Source organism: Mustela lutreola, chromosome 7, assembly GCF_030435805.1.
Source record: "Mustela lutreola isolate mMusLut2 chromosome 7, mMusLut2.pri, whole genome shotgun sequence".
NCBI lineage: Eukaryota > Metazoa > Chordata > Mammalia > Carnivora > Mustelidae > Mustela > Mustela lutreola.
This window is the reverse complement of record NC_081296.1, coordinates 40,002,225-40,015,495: the sequence shown is the minus strand read 5'-3', so window position 1 is coordinate 40,015,495 and position 13,271 is coordinate 40,002,225. Positions and strand designations below refer to the sequence as shown.

At 57.8% G+C, this 13,271-nt stretch overlaps 1 protein-coding gene across 10 annotated transcripts in view; it reads left to right on the top strand.

Annotated features, from left to right (window-relative positions):
- TLE3 (TLE family member 3, transcriptional corepressor) overlaps positions 1-10,867 on the top strand; it is a 46,972-nt gene extending 36,105 nt beyond the window's left edge. For 3 of the 10 annotated variants that reach the window (XM_059180539.1, XM_059180536.1, XM_059180531.1), the window contains 11 exons: positions 574-624; positions 1,295-1,447; positions 1,845-1,986; positions 2,560-2,744; positions 3,510-3,586; positions 4,361-4,610; positions 4,892-5,139; positions 5,653-5,800; positions 6,800-6,950; positions 7,796-7,872; positions 8,831-10,867. In XM_059180539.1, coding sequence (XP_059036522.1) covers positions 574-624; positions 1,295-1,447; positions 1,845-1,986; positions 2,560-2,744; positions 3,510-3,586; positions 4,361-4,610; positions 4,892-5,139; positions 5,653-5,800; positions 6,800-6,950; positions 7,796-7,872; positions 8,831-8,938 — 1,590 coding nt within the window. In that variant the 3' untranslated portion in view covers positions 8,939-10,867. Of the gene's footprint in view, positions 1-573; positions 625-1,294; positions 1,448-1,844; positions 1,987-2,559; positions 2,760-3,509; positions 3,587-4,360; positions 4,611-4,891; positions 5,140-5,652; positions 5,801-6,799; positions 6,951-7,795; positions 7,873-8,830 lie in introns of all 10 variants that reach the window. The other 7 variants (XM_059180538.1, XM_059180534.1, XM_059180529.1 and 4 more) reach the window with 3 other exon arrangements.
- The last annotated feature ends 2,404 nt before the right edge of the window (positions 10,868-13,271 follow it).

Sequence of the window (13,271 nt, the reverse complement as noted above, 5' to 3'; positions counted from 1 at the left end):
GTGGGTGCCCCCCCAACACAGACCAGGGTGCCCCATGCTGCCATGGTAGCCTTCCCACAATCCTGGTCTGCCCCAGGGGGCTGTCTCCAGTGCCCCCGTGCTTTGAGCCTACCGTGTGGTCACAGGATCTGCTGTGGGTGGGCTGTTAGGATGAGAACTGAGACCAGGGGGGAAGGCCATGCTTTGCTGTTTGCGGCTCTGGGCGTGTCACCTGAGGGCCTCGGCTGCGTTTCTGGGAGACAAGGCAGGTCACCCCTCCCACAGAGAGTGGTGGAAGCGATGACATGAGGCTAGCACGCTTCCTCGTCTGTGGTGGTGGCCATAAAGCCGCTGGAAGGAGCCAGGTGTAATGGGGCAGGTGTGGGTGAGGCTGCCAGTGGGCGTGGAGCGCAGTGATCCCAACGGGAGCCAGGGGCTGGGCAAGCAGACCGCTGACATCGGTGGGCCAGAGGGGAGAATGCGCGGACGGTGGGGTTTGGCCCCGGGTTCAGACTCCAGTGCTAGAAGCAGGGGGTGCTTCAGGCTCGGCATGGTTGGGAGTGGCCCCCCGACGGGCTTCTTTCTTGCTTGCAGGACAGTGACGGGGACAAGAGTGACGATCTGGTGGTGGATGTTTCCAACGAGGTGAGCACAGACAGGCCTGGGTTGCAGCATGCTCTGCTTGGGGTGGTTCTAGGCAGCCCATCCCCTGGCTGGGAGCTGTGTGTCTCGGCTGCTGCTCCAGTGTGGCTGGCAGCCTGAGCAGGGCAGCGAGGCCTCTGGTGTTGGTGCCTTGGGCTGCTCAGGAGGAGGAGGACAGGGCTTGGCTTGCATGGCTGCCCGGGTTCTTAGGACGGGGAGCCCAGGGGAGGGAGCGCAAGCATGCCTCAGAGGTCCCAGGCAAGGGCCGGCTCCTGTTCCCCGTGGTCTTCCAGGTCAGCTCTGTTTTTCCCTCCCATCCCCCAACCCTGGCATCTTGAGGATAGAGGTCATGAGCCCCTTGGGACCTGTCTCAGCAAGGAAGGAGGACCTGGAGAGAGCTGCACGAGGCCGAGAGGCCCCACTGCCCAGATTTGAGTACTGAACTTGTGTCTGGTCCTGGGCTGGTCACTGTCCCCCCACCTCCCACCAGGCCCCAGTCTCCCCATCTGTGGGATAAAGGGGTGAGACCAGATCCCCACTTCGGGGGCTCTGGTCTCTCTCAGCCCAGCTCCCCTCCCCGGCAGCCGTTGAGCTCCTGCCCCGTCCCTGGCACAGGGAAGACTCCTGGCTGGTTGTGACTGTCAGTGCATCTCTGCGTCCCTTGTGCTTTTAGGACCCCGCGACGCCCCGGGTCAGCCCGGCACACTCCCCTCCTGAAAATGGGCTGGACAAGGCCCGCGGCCTGAAAAAGGACGCCCCCACTAGCCCCGCCTCAGTAGCCTCCTCCAGCAGCACACCTTCCTCCAAGACCAAAGACCTTGGTCATGTATGTGGGGTCTGTCGCTGGTGCCACAGAAGCGGAGGGCTGGGGGCAGGTTGGGGTGGAGGGAGAAGGTTCTGGAAAAGGGACAAGCTGGAGTGGTCATAATTGGAGGGGAGAGGGGTGGAGTATGAAGAACGTGGATTGGGGTTTGGCCCCAGTTCAAACACTGGCTTTCCCACTTACTGGCTGGGCCCTGTGCTACCAGTGAAATGTTCCCGAGCCTTGGTTACTGCATCTGTAAAATGGGAACGATTGCCACAGTCCTGGCCCAATAAGGTTGGGCAAGAATTGAGGGGCTGTTGGGCAGAAAATTTAGAACTGGGGCCGGCACTGGGTAGTGTGGTTGGTTCCAGATGCCCGCCTCTTGAGAGAAAGGAATCTTGGTGTCTTCCCTGTTCAGAACGACAAGTCCTCCACCCCTGGGCTCAAGTCCAACACGCCTACTCCAAGGAACGATGCCCCGACTCCAGGCACCAGCACGACCCCAGGGCTCCGGTCGATGCCGGGCAAACCTCCAGGCATGGACCCGATAGGTATAATGGGTAGGCACGCTGGGGCTGGGGCGACCGCGCTGGAGGGTTGGGGTTTTCCCCGGGCCAGGGCTGGAGCTGCACAGCTAGGCCAGAGCTCTGAGCTCTATGTGGGAGTTGGGGCTCTCCCGGGACCCGCCTCCAGGGGGACTCCACAGTCAGGTTTGAAGAGGACATGGACACCTGGTGGGTCAACACTGATGTCCAGGGCTCACTGAGGCCACTGTTGGACTCGGCGTGTGCAAGGCACTTCAGATAGGTCAGGACACCTGTAGTCTGTTCCCAATTGTGTCATTAGTTCTGTGACACTCCCAGCAACTCCCTTCTCTGGGCCTCCATGTCCTGCTCTGTAAGAAGAAGCGGGCACGTCTCTCGGCTTGAACCTTTTGGACTGTGAGGACCAGATTCCTAGTTAAATGGTTTCAGTCCAAGAGGACGGCCTGGAACAGGCAGCTTTTGAGTGCAGGAAGGATTGCTGCGGGGCTGGGAGGCATCCTGGTGGCCTGAGCTTTGTCCCGGAAGGAGAGGTGGGCCTGCTCCCCCCTGGTGCCCCCCACCTCCCAGCTGACGCCCTCCTCCTTGCAGCCTCGGCCTTGCGCACGCCCATCTCCATTACCAGCTCCTACGCGGCCCCCTTTGCCATGATGAGCCACCACGAGATGAATGGCTCGCTCACCAGCCCGAGCGCCTACGCCAGCCTCCACAACATCCCACCGCAGATGAGCGCCGCGGCGGCTGCCGCCGCCGCTGCCTATGGCCGATCGCCAATGGTGAGCTTTGGAGCTGTACGTAGACCTTTTGGCTCCTTTTGTTGGCGGGGAGGGGACTGGGAAAGGAGTGGGGACTTGGTGGGGGTTGTCAGGCAGCTGCCTCTGGGGCAGTGTTTATTAGAAAAAGAAAGGAACATAAGCTTTGGGGTCAGCAGACCTACCCCCATTTGGCTTGTTAGTCATCAAAAGACCTCATGTAACTCCGGCTCGCCCCTCCCCATGTCCAGGCCATCTTTTTCCATCTGGAAAGTGGGGCTGCTCTCTTTTTCTGGGCTCCGTGGGGATGGGAATCCCAAGAGTCCCATGACTTCCACATAGCTTGGGTTTGGTAAATGAGGCTGCTTGCTATACCAGGAATGGGTTTGGATTTGGGTCGGCAGAGAGGGGTTCTTTCTCAGGAGACGGTTTCTCTCCTGGGTGGCCGCCTCTCCCTGTGACGGGCCCACCGGACGCCAGGGGAGAGAAGGAAGTGGGGCCGGGTCAGCTCTGCCTGGTGGGACAGGGAGCGCTGGGGGTGTGGGGCTCAAGGGTACTGGCTCACAGTTGGTGGTTCTGGACTGTCACCCTGTCCTCCCACTGTCCTGGGCAAGATACCTGGCCTGCTGGGCCTGTTTTTCCTCTGAGACCATAGGCTGTTCTTTGTCTTCTGGGTTTTCAAGAGGGAGCACTACGGGCAGGACGTAGGAAATGGTGAAGGAAGAGGCTGGGGGTAGGGACTGCGAGGCGGCGTCCCTCACTAAGGGCTGGCCTTGTCTTGCCTTACAGGTTGGTTTTGACCCTCACCCTCCCATGCGGGCCACCGGCCTTCCCTCAAGCCTTGCCTCCATTCCTGGTGGAAAACCGTAAGTTCTGGCTGGCTTACTGCATGCTCGTTGGGGAAGGCACACAAACCCCTACCCCTCTCCCCTGGCCCTGCCCCTGCCCCTGCCCCTGACCTTGGCCTTGGCCTTGAGAAGGTGTCTACCCCCTAGAGGTACGCAGAGACCAGATTGGAGCCGCGGGAAACCGCTGCCTGGCCACACCCCTGATCGGCCCTGGGGTTCCTGCTGAGTGGGGAACTGAGAGGGAGCTGGGGAACACCTCCATTGATGGGGCCTCCCTAGCTAAATGATGTGAGCACCTCAGCCTCAGGAGCTCCTCTGGATTTGAGCTGCAGGAAGGACCCCTAGCTAGCACCCACAGTGGCCTAAAACAGCAGGCAGCCTATGCTGGCTTACCTCTGGCTCTGACATGCACTCCATGATTCATCGTGGGGGGCACACCTCTTTCCCTCCCTGTTAACCCCTGGGCTTGCAAAGGAAGAGGTGACCTTCAAGCAGAACCCTTTCCACAGGGATTTAAAGGTGGTAGGAAAGGGCATTCCGCGGCCCATGTGGGGCCGATGACGAGATCTAGAGCCAAGGATCTGGGGGCAGGAGCTGAAGTCCAGGCTGGGTTGTTAAGCAACCCCCTACCCTGTAGAGCCAGGCCAAGGAGGTTGGGGTGCCCGGATTCCCTAAGATTTGGGGAGTGGGGTGCAGAGGTAGACCAGTCAGGGTGGTGCCATCTGACCTGGGTTGGACTCGTGGGAACTGAGAGGATTGGGGATGACGGAAGGGACGGGTTCTCCCTTTTAGGGCGTACTCTTTCCACGTGAGTGCTGACGGGCAGATGCAGCCCGTGCCCTTCCCCCACGACGCCTTGGCCGGTCCTGGCATCCCCCGCCATGCCCGGCAGATCAACACGCTGAGCCACGGGGAGGTGGTGTGTGCTGTGACCATCAGCAACCCCACGCGGCACGTCTACACGGGGGGCAAGGGCTGCGTGAAGATCTGGGACATCAGCCAGCCAGGCAGCAAGAGCCCGATCTCCCAGCTGGACTGCTTGGTGAGAGGCCCCAGGACCGCAGACACTTCCTCTGGCTGGCGGGGGGGCACCCTGGCTGGGCAGTGAACTGGCTGGTGGACCCTTGAGCCCTGGGTTTACCATCCTTAAGTGGAGATGATACTGAGCTTGCCAGGGTTGGTGAAGACGTGCACAAAAGATTGAAGGGTTGTGGGTGGGGGGAGGGAACGGCTTCCAGAGGACACTCAGTGTCACTGGGTGGGATTCTTCTGGTCCCTGGGAGGAGGGGTGGCCAGAGCTCAACGTTGCCCCTCTCCCTCCAGAACAGGGACAACTACATCCGCTCATGCAAGCTGCTCCCCGACGGGCGCACGCTCATTGTGGGTGGCGAGGCCAGCACGCTCACCATCTGGGACCTGGCCTCGCCCACGCCCCGCATCAAGGCCGAGCTGACGTCCTCAGCCCCTGCCTGCTACGCCCTGGCCATCAGCCCTGACGCCAAAGTCTGCTTCTCCTGCTGCAGCGACGGCAACATCGCCGTGTGGGACCTGCACAACCAGACCCTGGTCAGGTGCGGCTGCATCAGGGGGCCGGGGAGCTTCGTTCTTGGGAAGGTCGCACTGGTCCTAACAGCGTCCCGCCCGGGGTGCTTTGGCTGTGGGCTGGTCACATCTGAGTGGGCCGGCTGAGGGGGCAGCCGTGTGTCAGGTGATCGGTGTGGGTGGGGGACAGAGGGCACCTCTGCAGAAGGCTCCGAGGAGAGGGGAGCGTAGAATCCAGAGCATTGGAGACGAGCAGAGGGAGGTAACTGAGGAAGGAGGGCATGGGCTCCCGGGCGTTTGGAGCAGTGTCACTTGGTGGTTGTTGTGGGGCCTCAGGAGTGGCGGTCCCATGCGAATCCTGCCTCCATTATGACCCCGTCCCAGGGGAGGAGACCCAGCTCTACTGCAAGCTCACCGGAGGGCCGTGGGTGCACGGTCCACCCCCTTCTCAGCCTGAGTTTCCTCTTCTGCTCAGACACAGCTGGCCTTGGCGGTCAGTGGGTCCGGAGGGCTCACTCCCTCTCCCTTCTTGGCCTCCGTAGGCAGTTCCAGGGTCACACAGACGGGGCCAGCTGCATAGACATCTCCCACGATGGCACCAAGCTGTGGACCGGAGGCCTGGACAACACCGTGCGCTCCTGGGACCTGCGTGAGGGCCGGCAGCTGCAGCAGCATGACTTCACCTCCCAGGTGTGTGCGCTCCTCCCCTCCCCCAGGACAGCGTGCGCCCTTCCCTTTGGGGGTCCCAGTGGCTGGGTCAGGGGACAAGGGAGACCTCACAGGTGGTCATTGCAAATGGACTGTGACCAACTTGAGCCACCTCGGAGGGCTTCCTGGAGGAGGCAGCAATAGAATAGAATGGAGAAGGAAGGCCCTGGACTTGGATGTACTTGACCCAGCTGCTGTGATTGGATTCTTAGCTCCTTTGTTGTTGAGCACTTTGGCCCCAGTTTTTTCTTCCCTCGTGGGATGGACACGGTAGTAGCTATGTTGTAGGTGTGGTGTGAGCCTTGAAGTGGTCCCTCTAAAAGCCTTCGCCATAGTCCGACTCGTAGAGGATGTTCTGTGGACATCGGGTAGCCTTATTTTTCGTTGTTGTTTGTGTTACTTATTTAAATGTTTTAACCATATGTATTTAGTATTTTAGCATTTCTATTCACTTTTTTCCTTAAGGAAAGGCTAAAGTCCCAGGGACAGAGTAACTTTGAAAGTGAAACACCTGTGCCACCTCTGAGTTGGAATGCTGGCTCTACCACTTACTTTTATTTTTTTAAAAGATTTTATTTATTTGATAGACAGATCACTAGCAGGCAGAGAGGCAGGCTGAGAGAGAGGAGGAAGCAGCTCCCTGCTGAGCAGAGAGCCTCATGCGGGGCTCGATCCCAGGACCCTGGGACCCTGGGTCCATGACCTGAGCTGAAAACAGAGGTTTAACCCACTGAGCCACCCAGGCGCCCCTACCACTTACTTTTTAGAGTCAGTGACCTCTCTGAGCCCCTACATCCTGGCCCCTAAAAGGCATTCCAGGGCTGAGGGAGAGGAGAGGGGCTTTGCCTTGCAGGTGGGGATGTGGTGGGAAGGGGAGCAGTGGGCCTGGGGTCCCTGAGCGGGGCCTTTGAGGAGCCCCTGGGGCCCCAGGTGGAGTGTGGGGGGATAAAGGAGCTGAGTCTGGTCTGCCACCCCCTGCAGATCTTCTCACTGGGCTACTGCCCCACTGGGGAGTGGCTGGCTGTGGGCATGGAGAGCAGCAACGTGGAGGTCCTGCACCACACCAAGCCGGACAAGTACCAGCTGCACTTGCACGAGAGCTGCGTGCTGTCACTGAAGTTTGCCTACTGTGGTGAGCGTCAGGGGGCCGGGAACTCCGGGCAGCCTGGCCTGCCCTCTGCGCAGAGGGGGGCCCAAAGCTGAGAGCAGGGCAGAGCCTCTGTGCCAGCCACGTCCTGGAATCCAGCCTCCCGATCCCGACTGTTGTCATTCATGTTCAGCGTCCGTCTGCCCCCCTGCCCCCCGCCCCCCGCCATCCTTGTCCCTTGGATGCAGATATGGCCACAGGGTACCAGGCACTCATGGCAGCAGGCTAAGACTGCAGGCTGTGGTGGCAGATAGCCCCAGGTTGGAGCTCCTTCTCCCTGGTCTGGCTGCACAACCTCAGCTACCCCCATCCTCTCCGCCTGCCGGGGGTTCTTTCTCCAGAGCAGCCCGGGGCCCCCGTGCGACTTTGGGGAGCAGGAGCGCATTAGCACAGGCAGAGCCCTGCAGAGCCCGAGCACCGGCCCATCTCCGCCTGCGGCTGGCTGGGTCTCCAGACCTCAGGGCTCTGCCATTTCTAGCACTTTCTGCCGCCTTCCAGTTGTAAAACTGAGAAGGGTCACTCAGCTGGTGGCTTTACAAAGAATCTTTTGGGGAAGGGCAATGACTGTGATGAAGTGCAAATCCTACTGTTCTCCGTCCCAGCTGTGTCCACCACCCCCCACCTCCGCCCAGGACTGCAGAGAGTTCGTTCTGGGAGGGCCTGTGAGTCCGTTACAGGTCTCACTTACGAAATGCCCCCTACCAGCCGAGAGTCCAGCTGTGGCCCACACCACCTCTCCATGGCAGCCAGCCATGTCTGGGGTGGGTCTTGCTTTCCAAGGCAGCGAGCCACGAGCTGACGTTGACGTTCCCTTTGCCACCCGCCTGCAGGCAAGTGGTTCGTGAGCACTGGGAAAGACAATCTCCTCAATGCCTGGAGGACGCCGTACGGAGCCAGCATATTCCAGGTACCGCCCGGGGGGCCCCCGGCTCCTGCCCCAGGTCTCGGCCTCCCCCGGGGATGGGGATGGCCCCTTCCAGCTCTTACATGCTGGGGGTCTGGGATGGGTCCCCTGGAGCCAAGTCCTGGGACACATCAGCGGGCCACACACTGCCGCTCGTGGCCTCTGACCCATGGGGTGAGGGCTTTTAAGCGGGGATTCTACAGGATTTCTAGAACAGGGAGTTAAGTCATGTTCTTGGTTCTGGCCAGTGCCCTGAGCACTCACGGGAGGTGCACTGGGCAGCTCTTTCCAGAGAAGTGTTACCTGATATTCAAGTTAAGTTTGTGTTTCGACACTTCAGTGTGAGGAGTGAGGTGAGGCAGGAGAGAATGGTCTGGAAAGAGATGGGAGAGTGGGGAGAGGCTTTTGGTGATTTTTCAAGATCTGGGTCCCGACATACAGCTCTCACTCACACACAGTCTTGACCACACACACGCACGTGTATGCGTACACACACAGTGTGCTCCCAGCCTACAAGACGCTTTTGGGACCTGTATGGCATCCAGAGTGTCCCACGTGTAACCCTCAGTCTCCCTAGTCACACTGGACACCTCGGGTCGGGCGTAGGTCCCCTTCCTAGCTCGGCCCCGTGGCTGCCCACACCCTGATCAGAAGTGCTCACTCCTGTCTCTAAACTCCGGGGAGAAGCTCGTGCTTCCATGCTCTTTCGGCCAATACAACTCCAGGATCCCCCTGGACCCTGCTCATGAGCCTTTCCCGGTGGGAAAGCCAGAGGACAGGACATCTGTACCCAAAAGTGCCTCTCCAGGTGGTGCTGGGTGTGCTCAGGGTTGGAGCTCCAGGGGCTGGCAGGTGGGACATGACACACACAGCACAGAAGTCATGCTGAGTACCAGGAAAGTGAGTGTCTGCCTTTTTTTCTCCCCCCACCCTCCTGCCTGCCCTCGCCTTCCTCCTGCAGTCCAAGGAATCCTCATCTGTCTTGAGTTGTGACATTTCGGCGGATGACAAATATATTGTAACAGGCTCTGGTGACAAGAAGGCCACGGTTTATGAGGTCATCTACTAAACAAGGACTCTACTGGGCTGTCAGACTCTGGGAGAGACAGACTCGGCGGTGACAGGGCGACCCCGCGAGGGGCCCCGAGGCTGGCAGAGGCTGGCGGCGGGCAGCCGAGTGGTCCAGGGCTGCGCTCCGGCAGGCCGAGAGGGCGCGCCCGCCACAGTCCAGACCCCTGGGCATGGACCCCTGTGTCTCGAGGACTCCGGTGGATATCTCTCCTCCTCCCCGTCCACAACCCTGGCAGATGCTACAAGTAGATCTCTTTGGAGGGTTGGGGCTCCAACCCCCCAACAGACGCCCTCGTGAATCTCCATCTTTCCTTCCCCTCTATTTTGCTCTGTCCCCCTGCCCCGGGTCGGGGATGCCGGAGTGGACCACGTGCTTGTGTTGGGGGAGGGGGGGAATCTCATTTTCCCGATTGTGCAGCGCACAATGTTTGTGAAAAATGTAAATAACAGACTCCTCTATCTCGGACTGGTCAGTGGGGGAGGAGGCTCCTTCCCACCGAAAACGCTAGCCGTGTACTTCGCCTGCTGTATTTGTAACCCACTCGTGGTGGTGGCTTTTTTTTTTTTTTTTTTAAAGGGACATTCCCACCTGGGAAGGGGAGGCCGGGAGGGGGAGCCAAATGGAGAGGGCGTGGAGGGGGCAGAGGAAGGGAGCTGCAGCCCGTGACCAGACTGACTAGGAAGTGGGGGTCCCTGGGACGAGCGCACCTCCCCGAGGACTTGGGAACAGCCTGAGTCCTGTCAGGACCCTGGCAAGGCTTGCTTGGTGGCCAGCTGGGCTGACGAAGGTCAGACTTCCTGTGGCCGCCTGCGCTTGCCTCCCTCTGTCTCAGGGGACTGACTTGCTCTCTCTTTCCTTCTTGTCTCCCTCACTCACGCTCTCTCTCTCTTTGGTGCACACTCAGTTATGGTGAGAGGTGGAGGCATAAAGGAACTCCATCTCTGGACCTTCTTGATCTTCGGATACAACCTTCAAAGGACAGAAAGAGGAAAGCATAGCAACTCAGCTCAGGGAGCTACCAGAGAAAAATAGCAAAACTGATGTGGGTGCTTTTTTTTTTTTTTTAATTTGAATAAAAAGAGTTAGAATCGATGTCCTTTATAAAATGCCTTCTCCCCCCCTTTCCTGCTTCTGACCCCCTCTCTCCCTAGAGGGGAAAAGCGTAATCAACCTATATAAGAGTTGGGAGTCCGAAGGGATACTCTCCCCCCCACCCCCTCCCCAACCCGGGCCCACCCCAGGGGGCACAGCAGGGCTCAAGGGACCTGGGGTTGGGTGGGGACACCGGTCCTGGCACTGTGGTGATTTCTTGTAGCTTTCAGTCTTTCCTTGGAGCCCAAACAGTTTACAGGTAGAAATATCGTCTCCTGTAGGTGCCACTCTTTGGTACCAAAATGTTCTGAGGTATTAGGATTTGGGTTTTTTTGTTTTTGTTTCTGTTTTTTCCTCCCTTCTTGGTCTTTTTTTTTTTTTTTTTTCTTTTAAGGAAAAGCTAAAGGCCGATGTGAGTCCTGGTGATGGGCTCTCCGTGGATGTAGCATATGGAAGATAATTTTGATACTGCATTTTTATGGATTATTTTATAATGTGTGATTCTGTCTGGTGAGAAAGAAGGAAGGGGCCCCAGTGGAAACTGCCGGTCTTCAGTGATCTTGCTCCAGGCGAGCAGCTCCCGTGACGTGACCCAGAGACTGTGGAGACGGGCTGGGTGCCCTGTACCTTTCGGAGGGTGGGGAGGGGCCGTCTGGAGAATTTCTCTCTCTCTCTCTCTGGGTCCCAGGTATGCCTCTGCCGTGTCTTGTTAAAGGCTCCAGCCACAAGGGAGGGTGAGGGTAGAAGAAAGTTGATTCCTGAAGAAAAAAAGAAAATGAAAAGTCATTGTAATGAGCTGTTTTTATATTTTTAAAAGTTGCTATTTAAAGGTTGGCTTGATTGTTGTGTCTTAATTGCCTGTACCTGTCCCTCCCACCTGTTTGTCAGACCTCCCCCCAGAAGAGAGGGGGGCCGCTGTCGTCCGTACGCCCTGGATTCTGGGTGATTTCCCTTGTCATCCCTCAGCAGAAGCTCTTCTCATCTCAAAGCACTTCCCCGCACTGCCCCCAAACCCTAAAAGTCTGATCTCGCGGGACAGTGAGGCGTGGGTGCTCTTCCCTGACTTGCCCAGGCCGTCTTCCAGCAGGCCAGGGAACGGTGGGTGGCAGCCGGGATTTCCTCCAGGTGCCTGCTCAGGATCAAGTTCCCGGAAGGGAGGACCGCAGATTTATACCAGAGTCTAACTAAACAGCCGTCCGTGCTAAACGTTTTGGCAAAAAATGACTCAAAGAACTTCAGGTGTAAAGTGTCTGTGAACGTCTGGGCTCTGAAAGCCTTCACCATCTTAAGTTTCAAGTTAGATGTCACACGGGGGACTTCAGTCTCTAGTTCACAAAGCTGCGCGTGAAGGCTTTCAGAGGGGGTATTTTGCAGAAGGGGGAGCAGGGTAGGAAATGCAGGCCAGTGCTGGGAGGGAAGCAGGGCTAAGGCTGCTTCTGAGGCTCTGGGATTTCCTCCACCCAGTAGAGAAACCTGTCCTAAAGCTGGGGACTAACGTGGTTTCCAACTCCTTACTTGGTCCAAGGCCTTTTAAATCACAGGTGCGCACTGTCGTTTTACACAAAAAGGGAGTAACGGTAACGTTTTTAAAAAGGGGTTACAGTTAGTATAAAGCACAGTCTTTATTAGCCTAGAAAGGACAGCAGGACTGCATGCGCAGGGCTTGTCCAGCTGGAGAGGCTTCTAGAGGAGAAGCTTCCAGCAGGTAGAGCAGGTCGGAGGAGGAATGCCGAGGCCACATGTGGCCAACAGCTCTGTATTGATCTCATGGACTTGAGTAGACCGGCACACTGTGTTGACGCACCGAAGCAGAGGGCCAAATGGCTCTGGCCAGAAGATTCTAAGAGTCTGCGTATGCCCAGGACCCACCTGGGGATTGTCCACCAGTGCTAAGATAGGATTGGGCTTGCAGGCCTCAAGGAGAGGACAAGCAGCGCACCTGTCTCAGACGAGGAAGCAACGCGCGGAAGGCTGTTGTAACCTGATGTCTTGGGCGCTGTCCAGGGTGCAGAGCTGACCATGGACGCTCACAGTCAATGGTGGTGAGCTTATACAGCCCTGGGTTTGACTGTGTACGTGCTGCTGGCAACACCGCCCAGGCCCCAGCCGCAATCGCCTTGCCTCCCACCTGTTGTCACGGCCACTGTCCCTTACACGGGCTCGCCAAGCCTCCATGCAGATAGTCCCATCTCCTGCCTCTTCCTCGGCCTCTCTCCCAGCACTCTGCTCCGCTCCCCACCCAGCTTGTTAGAAACCTGGAACCCCAGTCCTGCTGCAGCTGACTCCGCATTTTAACGGCCCCTCTGTGATCCCACGGCCCCTGTACGTTTGTCTAATAGTCCAAGGCGAGGGGCCTACTCGCAATGAACGATACGCCTGCCTCCCTCAGTACCCCCAGGTCACTCCTGCCTCCTCCCCAATGGGGGCAGAAAACCTTGACACTATTTTCAAAGTCACCCCTAACCTTTCCCTGCCGAAACCCAGACCCAGTCAACCCTGGCATTGGCCACCTATCATCGCACCTGTCTGTCTGCCCAGCTAGACGAGCTTCCCCGGAGGGCAGCATACAGGACTTCAGGACGGTCCTGGTCAAGAAATGTTGAACTTTCCCCCGCTGGAGGTTATCCTATCTCTGTGGGAAGCCAGGCATGTGGATGCTTGGAAATGAAGCAGAGAAGTGGCCTGCCTTCTGGAATCTTTCAATTCTTCCATTGCTCAAGGCTAGCAGATCTGTTTTTTAAAATGGGGAGGGCACGGCTGTGAGAAGGCTGCTTTCCTGCTTTTAGTCCACATCGGGTCATGTGCAAGTGTCTGGGCCATCCCAAGCCACGGCCGACCAGGCCGCATGCCTGCTGGCCTCTCTCTGAGTCACTGCCCATCCCCTCTCCCCACCCCTCAGCTATTCAACCCCAACCCAGGCAGAGACTCCTAATTTTAGCATCTGTGAGAAGGTACAGAGACACGCATCTCGATACAGCAGCCGGACAGATCCTTAGCAAGACTGCCAAATGGTAGAACCTGGCCATCGAATATTTCATGATGATAGAGTATACTTTTTTTTTCCCCCAGAACACAGTGCTTGAAAATGAACATTATTTTTAATGTAAAGTACGGCTAACAAACATGATTCATCTTTAAAAAATTTGTGCAGTTCTGCACCATTTTATTTTTCTTCACGATAGCAATAGAAAACACAGTGGATGCCAGTTCCGGGGCAGCATTTTTAAACCTTACGCTA